The sequence below is a fragment of the Natator depressus genome, chromosome 14, assembly GCF_965152275.1.
Source record: "Natator depressus isolate rNatDep1 chromosome 14, rNatDep2.hap1, whole genome shotgun sequence".
In the NCBI taxonomy this organism is placed as follows: Eukaryota; Metazoa; Chordata; order Testudines; family Cheloniidae; genus Natator; species Natator depressus.
This window is the reverse complement of record NC_134247.1, coordinates 8,067,795-8,094,390: the sequence shown is the minus strand read 5'-3', so window position 1 is coordinate 8,094,390 and position 26,596 is coordinate 8,067,795. Positions and strand designations below refer to the sequence as shown.

The 26,596-nt window shown below is 41.3% G+C and overlaps 2 protein-coding genes across 2 annotated transcripts in view; one reads left to right on the top strand and one right to left on the bottom strand.

Moving 5' to 3' along the window:
• PITPNC1 (phosphatidylinositol transfer protein cytoplasmic 1) overlaps positions 1 to 4,158 on the bottom strand; it is a 195,955-nt gene extending 191,797 nt beyond the window's left edge. Inside the window, exon 1 of the mRNA XM_074971198.1 lies at positions 3,994 to 4,158. The gene's annotated coding sequence lies outside the window, so the exon portion shown is untranslated. The remainder of the gene's footprint in view (positions 1 to 3,993) is intronic.
• Positions 4,139 to 25,073, top strand: PSMD12 (proteasome 26S subunit, non-ATPase 12). Its single transcript, XM_074971194.1, has 11 exons — positions 4,139 to 4,292; positions 7,308 to 7,367; positions 7,676 to 7,804; positions 13,797 to 13,904; positions 18,591 to 18,695; positions 19,820 to 19,969; positions 20,133 to 20,267; positions 20,934 to 21,046; positions 22,051 to 22,225; positions 22,911 to 22,988; positions 24,665 to 25,073. Exons 1-11 carry the CDS (start codon positions 4,185 to 4,187, stop codon positions 24,872 to 24,874), a joined length of 1,371 nt encoding a protein of 456 aa, XP_074827295.1. The 5' UTR covers positions 4,139 to 4,184; the 3' UTR covers positions 24,875 to 25,073.
• The last annotated feature ends 1,523 nt before the right edge of the window (positions 25,074 to 26,596 follow it).

Genomic DNA, 26,596 nt, shown 5'->3' with positions numbered 1-26,596 from the left:
ATTGACTTAATTAGCTTTGGATGAGGCCCTTCGTTCCCTGAAAGCTCTCTCTCACTATTTATTGAGTCCAAGGCAATGTCCACACAACCACTTGTATTGGCTAAACCTATGTCACTCAGGGGTGTGAATATTCCACCCCCATGATGAGTGACATAAATTATGCTATCATATGCACTTGTGTGCACAACGCTATGTCTGCAGGAGAGCTTCTCCAGCCAATATAGCTACTCATCTACCACTCATTGAGGGTAGATTAATCATGTCGACGGGAGAGCTCTCTCCCGTCAGCATAGAGCAGCTACACAAGAGATCTTATAGCGGCACAGCTGCATCAGTACACCTGCCCCACTATAAACTCTCTAGTAGACATAGCCTAAGATAATGATTAAATTTAAAAATGTGTTTTCAAACATTTGCAACTTTTGGTACTCATGTTCCCCTTTAATCCTTATGCTTCTGTAAAATATGGGCGGGGGGAATGTGCTAAAGCACCTGTCTGACAGGAAGGCAGGGGAATGGAATAATTAAAAGGGAAACATGATGTCACATTATCCCTAAAAACTTGTGTTTAAAGCATTGAACACCATTACGAACATCAAATTTGTTTTTTTTCTCCTGTGGAAAGCATCTCTATGGAGTAAAAAGAAAAGGAGTACTTGTGGCACCTTAGAGACTAACACATTTATTTGAGCATAAGCATAAGCTTACAGCTCACTTCATCAGATGCATTCAGTGGAAAATATAGTGGGGAGATTTACATACACAGAGAACATGAAACGATGGGTGTTACCATACACACTGTAAGGAGAGTGATCACTTAAGATGAGCTAATACCAGCAGGAGAGCGGGGGCGGGGGGGGAGTGGATGGGTCATTACACAAAGTAAAACTATTTCCCCATGTTTATTTCCCCCCTCCCTGTTCCTCAGAGGTTCTTGTCAACTGCTGGAAATGGCCCACCTTGATTATCACTACAAAAGGTTCCCCCCCCCCCGGCTCTCCTGATGGTATTAGCTCATCGTAAGTGATCACTCTCGTTACAGTGTGTATGGTAACACCCATCGTTTCATGTTCTCTGTGTATATAAATCTGCCCACTGTATTTTCCACTGAACGCATCCGATGAAGTGAGCTGTAGCTCATGAAAGCTTATGCTCAAATAAATTTGTTAGTCTCTAAGGTGCCACAAGTACTCCTTTTCTTGTTGAGAATATAGACTAACACGGCTGCTACTCTGAAATCTATGGAGAGTGCTGGTGCTTCAAGATACTTGGGGTTACCAGTTCAAATAAAAATAAATAAATAAATAAAAATTGTGGAATTAGTTAAAATCACTGTCAATCACTACTTTTTTTTTGATGGAGTTGAAGTTAACATAGCTGTTTATTTAAGGGCATACGAGGCTGTGTTCAGTAGAGGTGTCCACAGTTGAAGACAGATGTTGATAAATTGGAGAGGGTTCAGTGAAGAGAGATGAGAAAGCTTAAAGGATTGGAAAACATGCCATTATAGTGAAAGACTCAAGAAGCTCCATCTGTTTAGTTTAACAAAGAAAAGGTTAAGGGGTGGCTTAATCACAGGCTATATCCTCCTATATGGGAAGCAGAAATTTTATAATAGAGGGATTTTTAATCTAGCAGACAAAGGTATAATATTATCCAATAGATGAAAATTTAAGCTTGACAAATTGAGACTAGAAATAAGGCACAACTTTTTAAGAGTGAGGGTAAGTAACCATTGGAACAATTTATCAAGGATTGTAGTGGATTCTCCATTACTGGAAATTTTTAAATCAAACTTGGATTTTTTTGTTTTGTTTTATAAAATGAATGCTCTAGTTCAAACAGGAATTAATTCAGGGAAGTCCTATGGCCTGTGTTATGCAGGGAGTCAGACTAGATGGTCACAGTGTCCCTTTTAGCTTTATAATATATGAATCTACATTTCTATCAAGACAGCATGGGTCAGATTCTGATCTCAAGATACAATGGTGTTATTCTGAATTAACTCACATTAAATCAATGGAGTGACGCTGGATTTTCATCAGTGTAAGTGAGATAAAAATCTGGCTTTATGTCACAAAGGATTGGAAAAGAATACAAGTTTCCCTTTATTATCAGCTTATCACACATGTGGCATAGAGTATCTTTCAGCTAAATGTTGTCCTTGATTTATAATAAAGATAATTATTTTGCATAGTCATAGACTTTTTAGTTGTTATTTGTTCCTGGACTACTTAAAGACTCAAAATCATGAGGAACTGTCTAACTCAGGCTCTTTCTCTGTTTTTTGCCCCCACACTTCACATTCTGAGAGTTTCTCTACTGGATCAGAGTATGACAACACAACGTTTACAATGGAAACTTGTTTTGGAACATTGCAAAACAATGCGATGGCATCCTATCACCATATGTGAAAATGCCACATCAAAATGTTCCAATGTTAGTATGATGTAGTGCAACGTGTTGCATCAAAATGCCACTACAAAATGCCAGAACATTATAATGCTACAACACCTCATAAAAACTTTATCCCAGAGCTCTGAAACATCATCCCATTACCATATAATGCAACGTTACTGGATTAAGTGACACTAGACTGCACAACAATGTCTTGCTTTAAACAGTCATTGTGTTAGATCAACATGCCACTTTACAGTATGATTTATGTTGCATTAATACAGGCTGGGATGCAACTTGCCCTGTTAAAACATCATCACATCTCATCAAAGATATTGCCTTTTGTGGTCATGTTGTATGAAAGCAGTGACACTCAGACCTCAGTGGTTCAGGAGCGAAATTAGCGATCAATATTACCCAAAAGAGCCACAGTAGTGTGAATTCATTGTGTCATTTACTATAGTACAATGTATTCATATTTAAACAGTAGGACAGGGAAAATATTTAGTTGATATATATTATTTTCACAGCAAAATGACTGACCAACTATTATTATTTTATTATCTACAACTTCTTAATAACATAGTAAAAGCATCCTGATTGGTTAATAATCAAATCACACAGCATTTTAATATCATGTGCTGCAAAGAGCTACAGGAGAAACAAAAAGAGCCACTTCATGAGCCTCATTCTGAGTATCACTGCATGAAAGCATTATCACGTTGAAACATGCTGCCATACAGCAATGTCAAAGCATCATTACATGGACATGCCACCTTAGTGATGAGATCACGGCAAACTGACACCACACTCAAGTACCAGCATCCCGCTACATCATAACAGCACAGTGTTCAAGAATCATTGTGCCACGGTGAGATGGTACCTTCAGCTTGGGACCTGATGTTACACCAGAGTGATCCCACAGGATAAAACGGTACCTTTACATTCAGGTACCATTCAGCATGATACTGTTTTGTGGGTTCAGTGTGTGTCTCTTTGGAACATTATTGTAACCAGTGATTAAAGCGGATTGAAACAGGAAGGGGAGCTCATACCAGCCACCCAGCCAAGGCAGCTGGAGAGCAAGAGGGGGCTGTAGGGCAGCACCACTTACCCAACTCAAAAAACGTGTGGGGGGGGGAGGCAGAGATGGGAGGGAGAGGGAAGCCTAAACACAACAGTACCTCTCCCCTTCCTTCCGCTAAAGCTTATTGACCAAAAACAAAAGGAGGACTTGTGGCACCTTAGAGACTAACCAATTTATTTGAGCATAAGCTTATTGACCGTTGCCCCTCCAGAGTCCCACCCCAGCCAGGGCCCTGTTTTTGCCCCTCCCCCACACCTGCTCCCTACCCCCCTCCCAGGGCCCTGCTCCTCCCCACATCTGTTCCCTCCCTAACATCCAAAGCCCTGCTCCCCCCCCAGCCCAGGCCAAGACCCTGGTACTGCCCCACTCCGGCCAAGGCCCGGCTACAGCCCCTCCCCCTTGCCTGTTCCTTCCTCCACTGCCAGGGCCCTACTCATGCCGCCCCCGCCCGCCAGGGCTCTGCTACTTCCCCTCCCCCAGGGCTGCCTCTCCTCCTCCTCCTCCCTTACCTCCTCCCCGCCAGGCAGGGCCCTGCAGCTGCTGTGGGGTGTCTCCGCCAGTGCCTGCGGGGTCCTGCCGCGAGCCAGCTGCCCGCGCTGCTGCCTGAGTGGGTTGCCCGTGCTGGTTTCCGGTGTGTGTTTGAGGCCGGGCCGGGGACGCGGCGCGGAGCGGAGCGGAGCGGAGCCGAGCCGGGGGGGGGATGGCGGACGACGGCGCGGAGCGGTCCGACGGCCGCATCGTGAAGATGGAGGTGGATTACAGCGCCACGGTGGATCAGCGCCTGCCCGAGTGCGAGCGGCTGGCCCAGGTAAAGGGCAGCCGGCGGCCGCGGCGGGGGCTGAGTCATGGCGCGGCCCGGGCTAGGCCGCCCGCCGGGCAGCCGGGCCGGGGGACGCTCGCGGTGCAAGGGGGCTGAGGGAGGTACGCCGCAGCAAGCGCCCCCGCAGTGGGGGAGAACCCCCCCCCCCTCCGGCGCGGGGGGGATGGGCAGGGCCGGTGTTTGCTGCGAGGGGGGTCAGTCCCGACTCCCCGTGGGGGGGGGCCCAATCACGCCCTGGGTCCGCCCCCCTTCGGAAACAGGGGAGGGGTGAATGCGCTGGGGGCCGCGGCGTGGGGGGGAGGGGGAGCGCTCCTGGCTTGATGTATCTGTGTCATGACCGGTCTCCTGCTATTGACAGCGCCGTGCCCCTCCCCGCTTCACACAGCCACGGGGCGGTCTCCCAAGTCGTCCAGCTTGCGCCCCATCGCCCGCCCGAGGGCCCTGCTGCGGCATGTAGTGTGTAGGGTGCTCCGTTGCTGGTGGGATCGGCAGAGACCCCCACTGGGTGGGGGGGGGTGCCGCTTATGGGATGGAAAGGAGGAACCAAGCCCACCAGCCTGGTGACTGGTGTGCACAAGGGATCTGCAGAGAGAGAGAGAGAATAACCACCAGCGTGCAGCAATAGGCCAGCACAGACTATGCTGTACGAAGGAATCCCTCCCGGCTGGAGGATGGAGACCATCTAAGAATATAAGGATGACCGTACCGGGTCAGACTAATGATCCACCTAGCCCAGTATCCTGTCTGCCTACAGTGGCCAGTGCCAGGTGGTTCAAAGGGAATGAATAGAACAGGCAATCAAAGAGTGATCCATTCCCTGTCCTCCACTGTCAGCTTCTAGCAAACAAGTGTGTTGCTGTGACACCTGGTATTTTAAGGCCCTGGTATGCAGGGAAGGGGGCTACAGTAGAATCCCAGGAGAGCAGCTATGGATTGTGTGTAGTGACAAAACTGTGCCCCCTCCTACCCTCTCTACTTCAGCGTAGCCAGACACAGACTGCCCACTGCAGCATACATTGGGATCCTGGAGGCATCATTCCCCCCAGCAGCCAGACTTAGGCTTTATGCTGCAGCTTGCCTTTTCCAAATAGGTGTAGCCTGCAAAATTGCATAGGGAGGAGGTGGACTGATGCCATGTATGACACGTGTACAGTGGTGATGCACAGGAACCAAGGATATTTCCCTGCAATATAGTCAGTCAGGCACAGGCCATATATGTCAGTGTGCAGTTTAATTCTGTGATTGTAGGTGGACATATACTAGACAAGCTATGGTACACAGTTTGAAGGGACTTGGTCAGGATAAAAATAACTTTTGGAAGAAAATTCCCTTATCTGTATTACTAATACCTTAATGCCTTCTAAAAATTCTTCCAGTTTTTATGCTTAAGTAGCCCAGTGCTGCATTGTTTGTTACAAACACCTCTATTAAGTGTTGCTAAAATACTTGTTTGGAAACGTAATCTGTTTTTGGATCTAAAGTTCCTTACAATGGCCATTAAATCCCATAGACAAATATAGGACATATAGTCCACAGTATCAAATGAGTGCGGGCATTGTACTCCCTTGATTAGGATGTATATGAAGCGCAAAGGCATGTGTCACCTACCTCCTGGCTTGCTCTGTTTAATATCGGAAGGGAGAGATGGGTAGCAGCAACGTTTTTTGTTACAGTATTTAACTACATTTTTATTTACTTAGGCTTTGTCTTGAATAGGTTAAGTAGTCCCAAGGCAGACCCAGACTCAACTTTTTTTCCTAGTGTACATGCCGGGTAATTCTGATAGTTTAATTTAAGTGGTCATGTTCTAGTTTAGGCTAGGATTTGGCTGACTAAATCAAATTACAGGTGTTACCTTTCATCTTCATTCGGATGAAGTTTAGGAATTTAAATCTGGCTTATCAAGCATGTTTTCAAGCTTGACCACATTTCCTTGTCAAGACACAGCCTTACTGTGTGTCGTGTGAGAATGGAGGCTTATGGGTATACTGGGAGAGAAGGAATATACTTATATGCTTTTCAAATTGATGGTTACATTCCTGCCTTCACCATACTGTTACTTATGGTAGCTCTCTAGCTGAGGGAACGTGTTCTGTTTTTCTCTCTCTTTTTTTAAATTTTGTATTACAGTCAGCTATACATTTAAACCGGCAGCTTTTCAAAATCTCCCTCATTCAAGTCGTCATAGCTTGACAGCCCTGAGATTATTCATAACTCCAGATTCCTAATGTGAAAATGTGTACTGTTGCAACTGCGTGTCATTTCTGCGTGGAGTTATCTGTATGGGTCTGTGAATTTCAAGGAAAGCTGAGATACACTACAACAACTAATTTGTTTAAAGTGAGGGAAGTTTAAGTATCTGAAGGTGGGATTTTTTTAAACTTAAATCAATAATTAAAGCATAGACACATTTTACATGAGAAAGAGGGAATGGGTTTGTGACTCAAGTGATCTGGTTGTATTCCTGGCTCCGTCACTGACTAGCTGTGTTGTTTTGCGTGGGTTATTTAACAGATACTTTCAAAAGTGGCTTTTGATTTTGTGCATCAGTTTTTGGATGCTGAGTTTCAGACACACAAAGTCCTGATTTTTAAGTACGCTGAGCTGTGACCAGTCCAAATGATGTTAAAGTACGGTCATGACCTCCGAACATCAGACTCAAGATGTCCCAAGTTAGGCACTCAAAACCAAAGGCCACTCTATAATTTTTTCCCTTAATTTCTGTATATGTTTCCCCATCTATAAAAAAATGGGGGTAATGATACTTCCACCTTTGTAAGACACTTTGAGATATACAGATGAAAAGTGCTATATAAATGCTAAGTATTATATTAATGTTTATTCCTATCTTCCTTGTTAAAGAAATAAACTACATTGAAATTAGTCTTTCGCCCTGATTTTGCTATATGCTTTTTCTTCTATAACACATTTAGCTATTCTTGGGTTAAACTGTTCTGTATTTTTTTCAATGTTGGTCCTAATAATGTTTGTCCATGATATTAGGAAGGAAGACTTCAAGAGGTCATTGAAACCCTACTCTCTTTGGAAAAACAGACACGAACGGTAGGTAGACTATGCTGTGCAACACATTTGTTTCTGGGGTGTTCTCTCGTGTGTTCCCCCTTTCCCTGGTAGATAGTAGTGCTAGTGGGAAATTAGAGTGGCTGGCTCTGCCATGTTCCCCCTTTCCTTGATGGTGGTGGAGCAGGTGGGAAGTCTGGCCATATTTCCCCATTCTTTTGAAGATAGTGGGTCTGGAGTTATAATGGATTATTGCTCTTGTTTTTGTATTGTCAAGGTTCTGCAGTGGTAGTGGCTCGGTAGTTTTAAGTTGTATATGTAGTCACTAATGCACTTTTTGTTTGTTGCAGGCCTCTGACATGGTTTCCACGTCCCGTATCTTGGTTGCTGTAGTAAAAATGTGTTATGAAGCTAAAGATTGGGATGCTCTTAATGAAAATATTATTATTCTGTCAAAGAGAAGAAGTCAGTTAAAACAGGTGACCTTATATTTTTTTAAACAAAGAAATGCAGCTGTTTAGGAAAGAAAGATATCATGTTACCTTTCTAATTCCGCTCCTGTGTAGTGCCTGTGCTCTTTGTGTTTTAATAGCCTTCTGAATATACTAATGCCAGCTTCTGTTGCTGCTTCTGATAGGCTTAGTCAAGGAGGCTTGTGTGCTAAATTCACCTTGCTGTCATCCACATTAACCTACTGAAAAATGCACTAGGGATGTAAAATATTAAACAGTTAAACGATAAGTATTAGTCTTACCGTTAATATATTGCAGTTAATTTTTAAAACAGATTGGTGGCAGCCCCGGACCTCTGCTGGATGGGGACAGGCGGCAGCCATGGACCTCTGCCGGGTGGGGCCCCCATCATGTTAACAGTTAAACGGTTAACCAATATAATTTTAATAGTTAAAATGGATACTTTTTAAAATGGTATTTACATCCCTAATATGTACGCACTCGTGCATGCTTAACTGCAGCCTTCGCTCATGTTGCTTTTTGTTTTTGTTTTTGTTTTTTGTTTTGTTTTTCTCTTCTGTTCATTTGTTAGGCACTGTCCCAAGAATTTGCAGACATCCTAGGTGTAAAATTTTCAAAAGTGATTTAGGCTTCTAAGTTCCACTGAAAGTCAACGGGGCTTAGACTCCTAAGTGCCTGAGTTGCTTTTGAAAATGTTCCCTTTTGTCTTCATATCTCTCTAAAGCTCCTAGCATCCTGCTGCTGTATCAACAGTAATCTATTCACTAATTCCTCTGAGTGAACACATCCTTAATTTAATGTGAATGTGGGATTCCGTTAAATTTTGGTCACTTTGTTCTGGAGCTTAACATCAACTCAAAAAACTTCATTGACTTTGTCCCCTTTGTTTATGGTTCTTATCTTTGAATCTTATTTCTGATATTTTTTTCTAGCCTTTTAGTTGTAATCCTAGATTCCTATTCTCCTCCCTTTATGCCTCTTCAGTAGCTTTCACTTTAAACACAATATTTAAACATCCTCTGCAGCTTTTTGTATTAATTCCAGTCTCCTCCATTTCTTGCTCATTTCCAGCATCTGTTAAACTTTCTTGATCGCTACCTCACGCTACACCTAGGTTTCAAGTCTCTGATGACTAGCAACACCAGTTCCTTTTTCTGCTTCTCTATTTAGGTATCTTTAACCCTGTTGATACGATGGTACTGTACCTAGTTTTGTGTTAATACATTGGTCACATTATATTCTCCCCTAGCCTCATGAAATGCCAAAAACTATGCATGATAAAGAGACTTTTTGTTTGCCCATTCCATTTTGGTCTTATTTATATCTGTTCACTCTTACATAATTTCATGGTTGAGATTTCTGCACCTTCCTGTTACCTGTTGGTGATATCTAGAATAAACAAGTCTAGACCCAATACAGGTCTTGATTAATTCCTTTTTTTAGACTTCCTCATTTATATTTAGTGGGGATGGATCTCTGCCAATGTGCACCCTGGAATAGGACCCCACTGTCATGCCCCAGCATTAGAGAGTACTCTGTCATATGCTCCAACTGATATATTGTGGAAATGATACATCAATGTTGGGAATGGGGGGGTGGGGTGAGGCAGAGCAAGGGACAGCCTGAAATGTAAAATTCTGTTAAGCAGTCCAAAGTTGGGGAAAAGCCATGGTGTATTGCCTACCTATTCTCTGCTGTGTTCTCTGAGAGAGATACTTAGCCCTGATCACTGAGGTCTGCGTCCTTTGCAGTTCTTAATCCAAGAAAATGTGTGTCATTAAGCTGTTCTTAACTAGTATTCTAGTCTTGTATGTCAAGTGTTTCTGAAGTGCTGATGCTTGGGATTGCCTACAATTTCAGTTTATTCAAGCCTCATGAAAGACGCTAATCGACACTAGTCAAGCATGACCTAAGCTCATATGAAACAGGATTACTAGTGACTTTCGCTTACATGTATATCTAACTGTTGACTTTGGTTGAGACACCCAGGATTTAGTGAGGAAAGGTACATGAGGATTGTAAAGTCTAATATTTCAGATGAAGTTGTAACCTCCACCTCTTTAAATGCACCTAGGTATTCAATAATGTTATATCATAGGGGGATTTCTATTTGACCCTAGCTGGTGATCAGCTCTTGCCTTCAGACCTATGAAGATTGATATGTCTTAATTTTATTTTAGTGATTGTAAATGTAGATGATATTTTTATTTATGCTTGATTGCAGAGCAAACTGAGCTGTGTGGAAGGAGATATATTTTTAGGTTGCAAAAACTTTAGTTGTACGTTTTTTCCCCCTTTTGTGTTGAGAAGAAGTGGGGGGGGAAAGGACTAAGATACTTAGCACATACTGGAATACAAATATAATAGTACAGCAGAGGAGTAATTAGCTCACAATGGTAAAACTGACTTTTTCCAGAAGAAAATGAATTATGAAATTGATATTGCAGTTTTTGGTTTACATGTAAAGTGTGATGTTAAACTGCAACAAATCTCAGAGTAGCAGCCATGTTAGTCTGTATCCGCAAAAAGAAAAGGAGGACTCGTGGCACCTTAGAGACTAACAAATTTATTTGAGCATAAGCTTCGTGAGCTACAGCTCACTTCATCGGATGCATTCAGTAGAAAATACAGTGGGGAGATTTATATACACAGAGAACATGAAACAATGGGTGTTACCATACACACTGTAACGAGAGTGATCAGGTAAGGTGAGCTGTTACCAGCAGGAGAGCAGGGGTGGGGGGGGCCCTTTTGTAGTGATAATCAAGGTGGGCTATTTCCAGCAGTTGACAAGAATGTCTGAGGAACAGCGGGGGGAATAAACATGGGGAAATAGTTTTACTTTGTGTAATGACCCATCCACTCCCAGTCTTTATTCAAGCCTAAGTTAATTGTATCCAGTTTGCAAATTAATTCCAATTCAGCAGTCTCTCGTTGGAGTCTGTTTTTAAATTTTTTTTTGTTGAAAAATTGCCACTTTTAGGTCTGTAATCGAGTGACCAAAGAGATTGAAGTGTTCTCCGACTGGTTTTTGAATATTATAATTCTTGACGTCTGATTTGTGTCCATTTATTCTTTTATGTAGAGACAGTCCAGTTTGGCCAATGTACATGGCAGGGGGCATTGCTAGCACATGATGGCATATATCACATTGGTAGATGTGCAGGTGAATGAGCCTCCGATAGTGTGGCTGATGTGATTAGGCCCTACAATGATGTCCCCTGAATGGATAAGTGGACACAGTTGGCAACGGGCTTTGTTGCTGGGTTAGTGGTTCTGGTGTGTGGTTGCTGGTGAGTATTCGCTTCAGGTTGGGGGGCTGTCTGTAAGCAAGGACTGGTCTGTCTCCCAAGATCTGTGAGAGTGATGGGTCGTCCTTCAGGGTAGGTTGTAGATCCTTGATGATGCGCTGGAGAGGTTTTAGTTGGGGGCTAAAGGTGATGGCTAGTGGCGTTCTGTTGTTTTCTTTGTTGGGCCTGTCCTGTCATAGGTAACTTCTGGGTACTCTTCCGGCTCTGTCAATCTGTTTCTTCACTTCAGCAGGTGGGTATCGTAGTTGTAAGAACGCTTGATAGAGATCTTGTAGGTGTTTGTCTCTGTCTGAGGGATTGGAGCAAATGCGGTTGTATCGTAGAGCTTGGCTGTAGACAATGGATCGTGTGGAGTGGTCTGGGTGAAAGCTGGAGGCATGTAGGTAGGCAAAGCGGTCCGTAGGTTTCCGGTATAGGTTGGTGTTTATGTGACCATCGCTTATTTGCACCATATTGTCCAGGAAGTGGATCTCTTGTGTGGAGTGATCCAGGCTGAGGTTGATGGTGGGATGGAAATTGTTGAAATGATGGTGGAATTCCTCAAGGGCTTCTTTACCATGGGTCCAGATGATGAAGATGTCATCAATGTAGTGCAAGTAGAGTAGGGGCATTAGGGGACGAGAGCTGAGGAAACGTTGTTCTAAGTCAGCCATAAAAATGTTGGCATACTGTGGGACCATGCGGGTACCCATAGCAGTGCCGCTGATTTGAAGGTTCACATTGTCCCCAAATGTGAAGTAGTTATGGGTGAGGACAAAGTCCAGCCACCAGGTTTGCCGTGACATTATCGGGGATACTGTTCCTGACGGCTTGTAGTCTATCTGCTACCCAAGATCCATAAACCTGGAAATCCTGGACACCCCATCATCTCAGGCATTGGCACCCTGACAGCAGGATTGTCTGGCTATGTAGACTCAGGCCCTACGCTACCAGCACTCCCAGCTATCTTCGAGACACCACTGACTTCCTGAAGAAACTACAATCCATCGGTGATCTTCCTGAAAACACCATCCTAGCCACTATGGATGTAGAAGCCCTCTACGCCAACCACTAACCCAGGAACCTATCCTTGCAACAAAGCTCGTTGCCAACTGTGTCCACATATCTATTCAGGGGACACCATCATAGGGCCTAATCACATCAGCCACACTATCAGAGGCTCGTTCACCTGCACATCTACCAGTGTGATATATGCCATCATGTGCCAGCAATGCCCCTCTGCCATGTACATTGGCCAAACTGGACAGTCTCTACGTAAAAGAATAAATGGACACAAATCAGACGTCAAGAATTATAACATTCAAAAACCAGTCGGAGAACACTTCAATCTCTTTGGTCACTCGATTACAGACCTAAAAGTGGCAATTCTTCAGCAAAAAAATTTAAAAACAGACTCCAACGAGAGACTGCTGAATTGGAATTAATTTGCAAACTGGATACAATTAACTTAGGCTTGAATAAAGACTGGGAGTGGATGGGTCATTACACAAAGTAAAACTATTTCCCCATGTTTATTCCCCCCGCTGTTCCTCAGACGTTCTTGTCAACTGCTGGAAATGGCCCACCTTGATTATCACTACAAAAGGGGCCCCCCCCACCCCACCCCTCCACTCTCCTGCTGGTAATAGCTCACCTTACCTGATCACACTCTTTACAGTGTGTATGGTAACACCCATTGTTTCATGTTCTCTGTGTATATAAATCTCCCCACTGTATTTTCCAGTGAATGCATCCGATGAAGTGAGCTGTAGCTCACGAAAGCTTATGCTCAAATAAATTTTAGTCTCTAAGGTGCCACAAGTCTTCCTTTTCTTTTTGCAACAAATCTTTTTATCATGGTCATACAGGTCTACGCTTTATGTGAGAACACATACATTGGAAACTGATATGCTGACATCAACCAGAAATAACTTCATATTTTTCTAGAAATTTACAGATACCACAAAGGAAGGGACAGTGTACCCCACTATTTATTTAGACCAGGGTAAAATGCATACTGAACACTTCCTTTTATATTATGGAAATCTGATAGCAAATAGATAAGCTCTTTCCAGCCTGCAAAGTAGTCAGTTTGATTTGGCATAAGAAAATATCAATTCTGCTCTTCAAGGGAAAAGTGTAGCTAGAATGAATCCCCCAAACAAGTAAATTGAGAACAAATTTGAGAGAAGTGATATAGACACATCCCGTTTGACTTGAGCCAGCCTCTGATCTCGGTAATATCTTCCTGTGGAAGGTCATCTGCTCAGTTTGGTTATGTCTATCTGGTGATAAAAAACTCGTGCCTGGCCTGGGTCAGCTGACCCAAACTTCCGGGGCTCAGGCTGAAATGTTTGGGCACAGGCTGGAGCCCAAGCTCTGTGAGGGTGGGCTCAAACATCTACACAGCAATTTTTAGTCCTGAAGCTGGAGCCCCACGAGCCAAAGTCAGTTGCCCCAGGCCAGCCGTGGCCATGCCATGGGTCTTTTATTCTTCTCTTTTATCCTATTAAGTTCATGCCTAGTAGGAGTGAAAACAGCCCCTCCAACACACCCACACACTTATTTTGGGAGAGAGTCCATTTACTTTGATATTAATAGTCCTCGTATCTTAACATTTTATTATAAATACTCCAAGATTATGTTTTTGGCACACTTCTAGAAATCTAAAAATAGAGTAATATTTTGTTTTGCATTGTTTACACCAGGCAGTTGCTAAAATGGTCCAGCAGTGCTGTACTTATGTTGAGGAGATTACAGACCTACCAATCAAACTGCGATTAATAGACACACTGCGTATGGTAACAGAAGGAAAGGTAAGACTTTTTGTTTTCAGACTGGAACCTTTTGATGTCTAGTGGCATAATAAAAAGGATATTTGCCTTTCTTAAAGCATGTCTTGTTACCATTATTTCCTTTTTCTGGTTAGAGAGAGAGCCAAAATACATTTTGAAATTAATCTGATAAGGAAATCTGTATATTTCTATTCAAAATATCTTGGAAAATTATTTCCCTATATTGCTCATTTAAGTAGCTTGTTGGAATACTTTTTTTTTTAAAGTCTCTATTTTAATGACACCTTCAAGTATTAAAGCTGAGAATTCTAAAAATTCAATTTAATGGTGTTTGTTTACTTTTTATGTCTCCTTTTGTGCAATGAAAATAGACGAGTCAGTTTTACTTCCTTATTCTGGTGAATTAGCATGGTGTCGAATGCTTATGTTCCAAACACTGAACGTGATTTTTTTGTTTAAAAATCTTGATGTAGGAATTTTAAAAAAGCAAAGGACAAAAACCAAAACAAAAAATATAATTCATGGGAACATTTCTATTAGGCTTAGCTTTTGTACAATTTGCTTTTAAAAAATGCAAATACTGAGTTCAGCTGGACCCTACAATGTCTTTTTAAGATTTATTTTCAGTACTTATTGTTGACTATAAGATTTAAAGTTGTGTACATATCATCATCATCATCATCATCATCGGCAAATTCAGAAGGGACATAGCTTCCTTGTATATCGAGTACCTCCTGGATAGATCTCTGGCTTGGTTCTTCAGGCAATTTAGTTAGATGTGCAGTCTGTTTCCATCAGTGGCAGTCTTCTTGCACCACTGAAGCTTTCGGTGACCATGAGACTGCTGACAGTGCAGCAGCATTCCTCTTTTGTGATTACCATATCTATTAATTTTCATAATCAAACAACAAAAAATACAAAAAGGTAAATGACTTACACCTTGTATATGTTACCAAGTACTGTACAATTCACAGGATTTCCAATAAAATTCTGCAATTACGCAACTTGTCGATGCTGCAAGACTGGACAATACAAAATCAGACAGTTTTACTCAGGTGTAACATGTTAGGATGGAGGGAATTATACAAACAAAAAAATACACCAATAGGCGTAAAGGTGAAGGAGGGGACCACAGGGAAATGGACAAGGACAGAAAAAGCAGAGATGTCAGGTGGAATGGAAGGCTGGCATTATTTGATCTATCTTAAAATTTTTTGTCCAAACGTATATCAAAAAAATCCATATTTCTTTGAATTCATATTGGTCTCTACATCGATAAGCGATTCTTTCTTTTGCTGCTAACTCATACTGGTCCGAATATCACTGCTTTATTCCAGGCATAAGCCTACTCCTCCATTTATGTAACATCATGGACTTGGTAATCATTACAGCCCTCAAGAACCAAAATCTTTGCAGTGGAGTTAAACACAGCATAGTAGGTACATAACCTAAGATATAACTTTCAGCTGAGGTTTGGTTGATGAGGCCAAACACTATTTTTCACTAATGTCCACCTATTTCCACAGCTGTCTGACTGTTGGACAGTCCCATAGTATATGCATCAGGGTTCCTTTTTCTTTCTTACAGCACCAACAAACATCAGAGGACAGGGACCCCATCTTGCCAACCTCTGTGGTGTCCAGTACATTATGAGTAGACTATTTTGCTGAGAATCACAGAAGCATTTGTAACATTCTGTAATATTCTCTGCCATTGGGCTGTGATAACTTCCCTTTCTATGGTTTCGCAAAAAACTCCAGACCAGTGGAGGGCCTATTCATTAGTAAAAGCATATGTAGTAGACATAGGCCTGAGGAGTTTATGAAACATTTCCAAGGTTCCCAGTTGCTCTGGGACTTCTGGCAGTCCTAGGACATCCGAACCAAATTGATACATCAACAAATTTTTTAGTTGTAAGTACTGCCACTCCATTGAGGGTGGCAGGTCATGTTGTTGCATTAGTGTTAGAAAAGAAACAAAGCTCTCATCCTTGACTCATTGGGAAATCCATATAATACCCTTGCTCAGCCAATTCTTCCAAATCACAGGTTTTCTCCTACCTCTTCTCACCACCACCACCTCCCCACCCCCACCACCCCCAATTTGCAAGGCTGGCGTACCTCAGATAGGTGCTTTTGCATGACGGTGAGGATGAAAGTGGTACCTCTTTGCTAGGATTGTCCAGACCCTTCATGCAACCACCCAGTTAATGCTGAAGTGGTTGTAACCTAGAGTTGGAAGCTGTCACAGTAAAATAGCCCCATGGGAATGTCACAGTAAAATTGCCCCCCTTTGGGGTCCCCTGGGTAAGCACCAGCATTGTATATCACTAATGCCTATATAGGCATATGCATAAAAATGGATTTTGGGAGGGGTTGAAGGTGAGAGTGTGGAGTGAAAGGTTCCTTTGCAGGTTACAAGAGGCTGTTAGGGGAGGAAGGGAAAAGGGAATGGGTTAGCTCGACGCTCCAGCTAGGTCCGAAGATAAGACGGTGACTCCAGCCCAAGGCCATGGCACACAACCGACTCTCAGCTGCCTGCCAAAAAAAACGGTGGCCTGAATTCCAACCCCGACCAGCCGTAAAAACAAAGCAGTAAACTAAACTGCCAAAAATTGCAAAAACTAGTAAAACGGTAAAGGCCAGTGAGTGGGGGGGGGGAACAACAGTTTCACGTCCCTAAAGCCGGAGTGTTTTAAAAAAGCCACAAAAGGCCAGTGTGGACTGGTACAAAAAGCACGGGGGACAAAGGTCCCTAAACAAAACGCCCCAAAAAACCCCAGGACTTAAAACCCTCCTAAAAGCTAAAGCAAATAAAAAATCAACAGCAGACCCTGGACGGCCTGTGCACAAAACAAAACTCTTGTCCACCTTTCCCCCTCTTCTTCTTACGTTACACCCAGGCTTGGCCAGCCTTGGGTTGTGCATGTGTAAGTATGAAAGTGGGTTAGGGCATGGGCACTAACGCTTTCTTCCTTCCTCTGAGTGACATGGGAAGCACCCCGCATTCACCGCTGTTATTTTATTAATAAAGCTTTAAAACTTAGTCACTTGGTGTGCTCCTTCATCTCCTCCCCTCAAAATCCTGCGGCCTCAGTCTAATCACCTGATGCCCCAGGCAAATTGGTAACATAAATCTGTCACAAAGCTACATGATGGTACTGGCTAGGGGACTTAGTTTTGTCCATATTGTAACCAACCCAGTGTGTGCTGCTGCTTGCGCAGGCAGACTGGCCGTCAGCTGCCGTGATTCACCAAAATGAGCCAACAAGGCAACGTGATTGGCATATTTGAGGTCTTGAAGCAAAATGGTGGTCAGCCAGACACTACCAACAGCTGCTTCTTCGAGCTTATCCATGTTGATATTGAACAATGATGGTGACAGGACACAGCCATGCTGAACTCTTATGGAAATAGGAACCTATGCTGTGTCTACCATTAACTTGAACTGAGCTTTTTGTTCCATTATAGAGCTCTTCTATCAATGACACTATCTTCCCAGGGACATCAGGTTGCCTTATTAGATTCTCCCAAGCATTGCTCAATACGCTGAATAAAAGGGCTGAAAGAAATCTGTAAAAGGTGCTGCACGTGACTTATTAAATTCAGACATCTTCTCAAAAGGCTGTCTCAAGGTAAAGATCTGGTCGTTAGTGGAATGACCAGGTCTAAAACAGCACAGCCTTTGCTGTGAAATGCATTACTGATTCAAGACATTAACATGGAAACAAAGATTTTCTTGGGACTGCCAACAGCGTAATACCTCGGTAGTTACTCCCTTCGGCCTTGCTGCCCTTTTTGATGAAGGGCAAAATAACACTCTTCTTCAACTCATTGTGGATGGTGTTAGTGTGCCAGAAGGTCTGGAAGAGCATATGCAATTACAATGACAAAACACACCTGTTTTCAGCAGCTGAGGATTGATGTTACAAATTGTATATTTATGAAGTTATGTTACACATGTGTTACTCTTAGTCTTATTAGGTATGATAGAAAATTAACAAAATAGGAAGTGTATCATAGAAGTCTGTGTTTATTTACTCTTACACCTTTTACCAGTTCAAATCAAGCCTAGGTAGCTGGTAACCAAAAGTTGTTAACTGATGGCTGGTCAGAAGTGCTTGTAAAAGGAGATAGTTTCCATCCAAGTTTGTGGTAGACAACAGTTCCCATCACAAAATGAGCCATCATTGTTTGCTTCACTGAGAGTCTTGGTAGAGAGATGAATGAATTATCTTATTCCTAGATGCTGAACTTCCAGATCAGGGTTGAGACTCAGTAACAAAGGGAGCTTTGCAGTGTTGCTGCCTCCGCTGTATCTCTTATCTGAATATTTCCAGGGCTACAGCGCTGGTCGTGAACAATAGATTAACGAAATATTAAAAAGAAGTGTTTCCTATTGTAATGGTTTTTAAATACAGACTATACACTCTCCTTAAACTTAATTTGAGTTTCCAAATATTAAACTCTTATTGTAGCACAGAGAAAACTTCTATGGAAACATTTCTTAAAGCAGGTGTAACATAAATTAATGCTCTACTCACAAAGTCATCACATTATGTTCACTTCATTTAAAGAACAGTAGAAAGATTTCAATGAGACTATTCCTGGGTGTAAAGTTACGCAGATGTGTGTATTGCAGCCTTAGATGTAACACGCTTTAACTTAGTAAAATAAGTTTCAATGTTGGATTTTATTTTAATTCCAGATCTACGTGGAAATTGAGCGTGCTCGTCTTACAAAGACACTTGCAACAATAAAAGAACAGAATGGTGACGTGAAAGAAGCTGCGTCAATTTTGCAAGAACTACAGGTAATGCATCATATGGTTCATAAGTGTTTCACCTACAAAAATCAATATTTTCTCAACAACTAACAGTAAAATTGTAGAGAGATCTGAGGCTTAATCAAGCATAGCTATCCAGGAACCAATTAACTGTATTCAGTGGAAGTGTAATTAGATTTAAAATGCTCTAGCTCTGCTAATTTGGCTGATGCTGAAAATTACTCAGCATATTTTCCTTTTGGGAAAGGAGGTTCCCATGTATTAGCTGGTACAGAAGATTTAGTCCTAGTTAATCTTTTGACTTCTGGAACAGAGAATTCAAACTCTCTCACGCCAGCATTCAAAATGAGGTGTTCTTGGATCCACTTGTTCTTTGTTGTTTGTTTTTTTGTTTGTTTGTTTGTTTTTTACATGAATTTGGCACAGGGAACTGGCTCTTGATGTGTCTGGAAGGAATTCCCTCCCATGTTTTATTCTGCTAAAAGAGTAGCGTGTGGGTCCTTTGGGCTGAGTTAAGGATGTGAGGGTATAGCCAAAGAGAACCCTACACTTTTTTCACATTTCTATTTCTTCAGAGCTTGAGAATTCCCATCTGTTTGCCACATAACAGCCACCATTTTTTCTGCTGAAAGGGGTGGATACACTTCCTTCAAAGCTAATGAACGTTGTTGTTTAATCATCTAATGTGTGGATGCTTTGTTCAAAGGTAGAGACTTCTGAGTAAAATTAGCTTCTTGGTTACAATGCCTTTCTTAAGAAACTTTTCCAGAAAACAAGAGGCAAATGTTTAAATGTGTGTGTGCATAAATGAAGCGTGTCAGTGGGGGTTTGTGTATGTTGGACTATGCATGCACAAACAAGTGCATAAGGCAAGTTTGGGGGGGGATTTTAGCTTATGTGCATACTCTTTGGGTGATTTAAATGCACGCGGTCAGACCGTATTAATTTGTCCTCTGTTATAACATATATATGATGCTCAGTAAGTCCATGTAGTAGAATTATACATATAGCAGCTTTGGTTGAAAGCTAAATATTTTATAATAAGCACATGAAAGAAGTGTAATGAAAATCTTTGCTAGAAGGGCATGCTTCTCTCCTTAACATTATTAAATAAAGATCCATGGAGTTAAACACTTCAGTTTCCTTTTTAGGTGGAAACCTATGGTTCAATGGAAAAGAAAGAGCGGGTGGAATTCATCTTGGAGCAGATGAGACTCTGTTTGGCTGTAAAAGACTATGTTCGGACCCAAATTATCAGCAAAAAAATTAACACCAAGTTTTTCCAGGAAGAAAACACAGAGGTAAAGTTGATGGAGGGATTTTTTTTTTTCTGTCAGTCTAAGGCATGCATTCTCTTTATGCACAGGAGTTTTTGTATAGTCAGTCTTTGGAATTCAGTTGGCTGTAATTTGTGAGATTAGTGGATCTGTTTCAGATTTTGACATTTGTTTGAAATTGTTTCAGAAATCAAAGCTGAAATACTACAACTTAATGATTCAGCTGGATCAACATGAAGGTTCCTACCTCTCAATCTGTAAGCACTACAGAGCCATTTATGATACTCCTTGTATCCAGGCTGAAAGTGAAAAATGGCAGCAGGTAAAAACGTGGCAAATGGAATTGCAGCAGTTCATAGTGGCAGATACCCATTTTACTGTATATTTTACTGTATTTGTTAGAGATGAACATGGATCCTTTAGCCCATCTACGTGTATATGAACATTAACAAACTGTCTACATAAGGAGGAATATAATAAAAGCAATTATGAGTGTTCTTATGTAATTAGTATTTGTATCAATGACTTATAGTGTATGTTGTCTTAAATTCTGAGGATGACTTAACTTCTCCATTTCATGAGTGAAAGCCTAGAATGACTTGTGAATTCTGAAAAATATTTTTCTGAATTTATGGAGCTAGCTCTGAAACAGCATACACAATGCAAATGCTGCAAACTCAAGACTGTTTTTCTCTTAAATGCTATTATTACAAATAACTTGACCTGAATCATCTTGCCTTGTGATCAAGATGTAAAAGTTTTGTTTTGACAAATGTAATTATTAAATTTATTTTTATTCTGTTTTATTACCTTAGTTTCTTAAAAAATTTGAGCCTTACAGAATGTATATTGTTATATGTACAGTAGATTAGCCCCACATACATTTTATTCGTACTCTGAGAACTGCTTTTGTTTTGACATCAGTATTGTGTTTTGTTTTGTTCTATTTTTCTGTAATAAAAAAACACCATTTTTTTCCTTTGAACAGGAACTGAAGAATGTTGTTCTGTATGTTATCCTTTCACCTTACGACAATGAACAGTCTGATCTGGTACACAGAATAAGCAGTGACAAAAAGCTAGAAGAAATCCCTAAGTATAAGTAAGTATCTTTTGAATAGTCCACTCTGACAAAAAAACAAAACAAAAAAACAGCCCTTTAAGGAGTGTTTTGAAGGCGGAAGGGATTCAGCTACTGTTAGTCTACTGCAGTGGTTCTCAACCTATTTACCATTGTGGGCCGGATCCAATGCTACCTGTATGGCCCTGAGAATGTCACATGGGCCGCAGCTCTGTGCTGATTGGGCCACAGGTTAAGAACCATTAGTTTACTGTAAATATTTCCTATACAATTAATGTGGTGTGAAAAAAAAATCTATAAAGATGTTTCTGTGAGTGTGCAAGTCAGAATTATAAATAGTAACATAAATGTGTGTCTGTGTTGGAGAGTTCTGTATTCTGGACATAGTCTGAACAGCTATTATTCCATAATACTTCACTAAATAATACTGAGAGTCTAATTTTCAAAATACGGTCCATATACAATCGTTACATGCATATGATAGAATTTACATGTGCAAACCCTTTTTGTGTAAGCATATGGAGTACAAATCAAGCATAAATTACTTTAAATGTTGTTGTTTGCACACATGGATGTACGTACGAGAATTGCAGATGGACAAGAGAGGCTGGATTGATGACACCCCCTTTTAAATTTAGCTCCGAGTATCTGTCTCTCCCAAAACAATACTATGCAGCTTGTATAGTCAAGTACAGCTGTGCAAAGTGGGTGTGAAATGGTTTGGTTTGGTAGAATTTGGCACAAATTTGCACAGGTGACTAAGATAACATATGGTACAAAGAAGTAGAAATTGAGGCCGTAGAGTGTGCGTGAGTGTGTGAGAGAGAGAATCAGTCAGGGAATAGGAAGTGTTAATGTGAAAACTTCCCATTTGTGAATTTTATAAATTTTAAAGTGCTGAGTAGAATTAAAAGTTATAATTAGTAGTGATAAAATCAAGCTGTTTGCTATGGCCGGATTTTTAATACAAAATACAAGTTTTATTGGTATAGAATTGTGAACTGATTTCATTAAACCATTTACAGAGATCTTTTAAAACTATTTACCACTATGGAGTTGATGCGCTGGACCGTCCTAGTCGAGGAATATGGAAAGGAATTAAGAGAAGGAAGTCTTGACAGTCCTGCCACAGACGTCTTTGGTTATACAGAGGAAGGTGAAAAGAGATGGAAAGACTTGAAGAACAGAGTTGTGGAGCACGTAAGTGCAGCCTGTTTTTTAACCATTCTTACAATATAAATTAAGCATGGAATTGCTAAAAATGCTTTTTGCTTATTTTATTTACAAAGAGAGGGACAGGAGAGAAGATATGAGAGAAGCTGATAAGTTGTCTTTTCTTCTTTTCATAATGTTCTACTTCTTTTGCATTCCTGAAATGTTAATTTTGTAGGTATGTGTCTTTGCTAGCAGCTGATGCTGTGTCAAAAAAGTAGATCAAGCACTCTGAGAGTGATGCACATTCCACCACTTGGGCTCAGAAATCATAAACTAATTTTTGCATTCACTTTAACAAATTGGAATATAGCAGTTTGTTTGTGCAAACAATGGAATTATAAACAAAACAGCACAAGTGCAAACAAATACTTAATATTTAAATAGGGCTTACATAAGTTATAAGACTCGGCCCTCTGAAATTCTGCTTAGGGTAGAAACTTGAAAAGAGTGCTGTTTAATATTAAATCTGTAGTTAGTATCTTGCCTTTGTATATGCAGGAGAATTGTATGTGTCCAAGAAAAGACCTCTTATTCGTTTGCATACCTTTCTCTGGATAAGCCATTATAGCAACACAAGTCCCAATCAGTTTTTAACATTGACTTTTATATTTTTGGAGCCTGTCAGTTATTTCTTGCAAATAACCCTCTACTGTGAACACTTTTATTCCAGAATATTAGAATAATGGCAAAATATTATACCAGAATTACAATGAAGAGGATGGCACAGCTCCTGGATCTATCTGTTGATGTAAGTGTTGCTCAGGATATCCTCAGCATTCTTTTCAGGCTTGTCCATGTGGTAGAGAACTCAGTATTCAAGAAAATAGCTTTTTGACTTAATTTGCATTTATTTGCATTTGGTGTTTTTTAAGATTAAAAATATATTACAAGTCTATCACAAATAGTGTTTGGAACAGCCATGCATCCAGTGCAGAAAGTGGAGGTAGAAATATATCACTCTGAGTAAAGAACCTGGAGGAAGAAAATTTGCACTCTCTCATACTTATGCTTATCACTATAGTATCTGAGCGCCTCACAATCGTTAATGTATCTAGCCTCAAAACAGCCCTGACGATATTGCTTTTAGTCTCTGATGCCCATCCTTGTGTAACCAATGCTTTCCAGCTGTTACCATCAGAAACTAAATGGAAAAAAACAATATTAACTTTTTTGAATTTTGGTTCAATTATAATAATTCAGAAACTGTTTAAAATCCCTCAGGAGTAATAATACAGATGTTAAATAGAATATTTTTTCAGTTTTGCCTCTGATAATGAGTTTATAGCAGGGGGGGCAAACTATGGCCCGTGGGCTAGATCTGGCCCGTCAGGGCTTTCACTCCAGCCCGCAGGATTGCCAGCCCCTGGCGCAGCAGGCTAAGGCAGGCTCCCTGTCTGCCCTGATTATGCACTGCTCCCGGAAGCGGCCAGCACAACATCTCTGCAGCCCCTGGGGGAGGGGAGGCAGAGGGCTCCGGGTGCTGCCCTCACCTGCAGGCACTGCCCCCCGCAGCTCCCATTGGCTGGGAACGGGGAACTGCAGCCAATGGGAGCTTCAGAGGTGGTACCTGAAGGCGAGGGCAGTGCGTGGCTGAGATGCCTGCCCCAGCCCACCCCCAGGAGCCACTGCTGGACATGCTGGCCACTTCCGGGAGAGGCGCGGGGCTAGGGCATGCAGGGAGCCTGCCTTATCCCTGCTGCACGCCGCTGCCATGCCGGAGCCGCTTGAGGTAAGCTGCAGCTCGCCGGAGCCCACACACCAAACTCCTCCAGCACCCCCAACCCCTTGCCCTGAGCCCCCTAGCCTCCTGCCTTGAGCTCCCTGCCACACCCCTCCGGCACCCCAACCCCGTGAGCTGAGCCGCCTCCCGCACTCCGCACCCCCTCCTGCACCCCATTGGCATTGGGAGGGCAAATTCACAGCTTGTTTAGTTCAGAGTATTTTGCTTTAAGGTGTTTTAATTGCACCTCCGGCTCTGCACAGCACCACCTCACAGAAGCATCATTTACCTGACCAGTGTTTGTACAGTGTAATTGGTGTGGAATTTAGCAGTAGAAAGCATGTTCTGGAAGCTGTTTAGCCAAGTGCTCCCAGTGTATGTTAAGAGGCTTTCAGATGTAATATATTTGACTTGTGCAGTTTGTTAGATGTATCTTGAACTGAAAATAGATGTTAACTGTTTAGTGTGGCTAACATCAGAACTTGCTGATCTTAAGTAGTTTAGTAGCGACAACATAATTCCAATGCCAGAGGCGTTAATATTAAATATTATGGCCACTATAAGTACCGTAATTCTAAGGTTAGTATTGGTAACACCTCAGTCACGCTGCTGTCGTGTTAACTGGAAATTTGAAAACAATATTGGGTATTTTGTTAATTACAAATGCTGTTCTCCTTATTCAATGCCGTTTGTCTCCTTTGCAGGAATCGGAGGAGTTCCTGTCCAACCTAGTAGTAAATAAGACCATCTTTGCAAAAGTAGACAGGTTGGCAGGAATTATCAATTTCCAGAGGCCCAAGGACCCAAATAACCTACTCAATGACTGGTCTCACAAGCTCAACTCACTGATGGCCCTAGTTAACAAAACCACACATCTTATTGCCAAAGAGGAGATGATACATAACCTGCAATAAGATGCTTCAGTATACTTAATGCTTTTGAAGAAGGCATTAAAACTTGGTAATAGACTATTATCCCAGTGTATATTTGGTTTATTTTCTCCCTACCAAACCCTCCTTGGCCAAAACTTAGAACATGAATAAAAACTCTTGAATTCTTGTTGACAGTTAAGTTCCCTTGATTATTCAGTTAAATTGTTAAACATTTTTTTGCTACAGTTGGTGACAACATAATAAAATGTATTGCCTGTGTTATCAAAATTAGTCTTGTGATTTATCCCAGTAGTGGTTCTTTTTTTTTAATATAAATTTGTAGATGTTTGTCTTGATTCACGTAAGAAATAAGTCTGCACTTACTACTTTACATGGTTACTTTTGTTTTTGAAGATGTGTGGGGTATGCTGTGACATTTTTGGCAAGTATTTTACAAATAAAATGCACCAAAGTAATGTCCAATGATAAATATTTAATATGTCAAAGGTCTAACTTGTATAAAGGCCAGGAAATTCAGGTTTAAGACTGATGCTTCATTTTTCTTTGTGCTTCAGTATTGCAGAGGTTTTAGACCCAGCACTTCATCTTATAAAGGCAGCTTGGATTTCTCAGACGTAGCTCTGAATTTCCTGGCTTTTATGGGTATGGGCCAGCTCCTTAATTTAACTGTGTTGTGGATTTTAATTTGTAATGGCACCAGTAGCACATAATTAACTTGGCTGATGCTTCAAATCCACCCTCTTGTTCTGTTCATTTTGCCTTAATTATATTCCAGACAAGAGAGACTTCTTGCTTGCTTGAACTGGTCATAAGAGAGACAAGGAGGGGTGGAGTGGCTTTCCAGATGCCAAGAGAAGCCTCTGGTAATCTGAAAAAGCAAAGATGATATTTAAGTGTCGGTTTCTAGAAGTCTGTGCAACAACTCCAAGATTGGCCACACAGGGTATTTGGAGAGCCACACACTACGCATAATAGGTAGTTTTTTTGTTTTTTAAATCAATTTTTATCCCTTGGGAGGTATGTATTACTATTATAAAATGAAGATGGGCAAAATTTGAACTGGAAACTTCTTCTTGGTACTGGACTTCTCGTGATATGTTTGATATTTCACACTTAATAGCAATGAAGAGGCTAAAAGGGACACTATCAGATTAAAAAACGCTTTCTAAATAATATAAATGTTACAGTATCTTAGATGCTAAAACTGACTACTTAAAATTTGAGTTCCCTTTTCATCATTTACGCTGTTACTTTTGTATTTAATTCAGCTGGGACAATGAAAGTCAGTGGGATTTAAGCACATGGCTAAAGTTAAGCATGTATTTGAATGCTGTCCTGAACTAGGTGGCTGTCCTGAGTTGAGGCCCAATTCAGTACTAAAATTCATGTGTGTGAAAGTGCCTTTAAATCAATGGGAGTTGGAGGCTTTTGAAAATCATGAGTAAAATTGAAAATCATTTCTGAACCAACTAAGTATGTAAACTGCCACACACGAAGTTGAATTGCTAGAGAGGTGGAATAAAGAGCGCCTGGGATGAAGGAAAACACAATGTCAAGATACGAAGTGTACAGGCAGCAGCATTTATTTTTATTGCTCTTTTAAAGACTCCATTAATACCATATTTTAGTATTAAGTGGAAAAAAGTGAAATAGGTTACACCAGTCTTTGTTTTTCTGTAATGTGCACACACATTCTTCATCATATATTTTAGTGTATATAAGTGGCTGGTAAGAGACTTAGTG

Coding starts and splice junctions, on each gene's coding strand:
- PSMD12 (XM_074971194.1), top strand. CDS start 4,185: ATGGCGGACGACGGCGCGGAGCGGTCCGACGGCCGCATCGTGAAGATG. Junction 7,805..13,796: donor GAAGAAGTCAGTTAAAACAG/GTGACCTTATAT, acceptor TGTTTACACCAG/GCAGTTGCTAAAATGGTCCA. Junction 19,970..20,132: donor TCCAGGAAGAAAACACAGAG/GTAAAGTTGATG, acceptor AAATTGTTTCAG/AAATCAAAGCTGAAATACTA.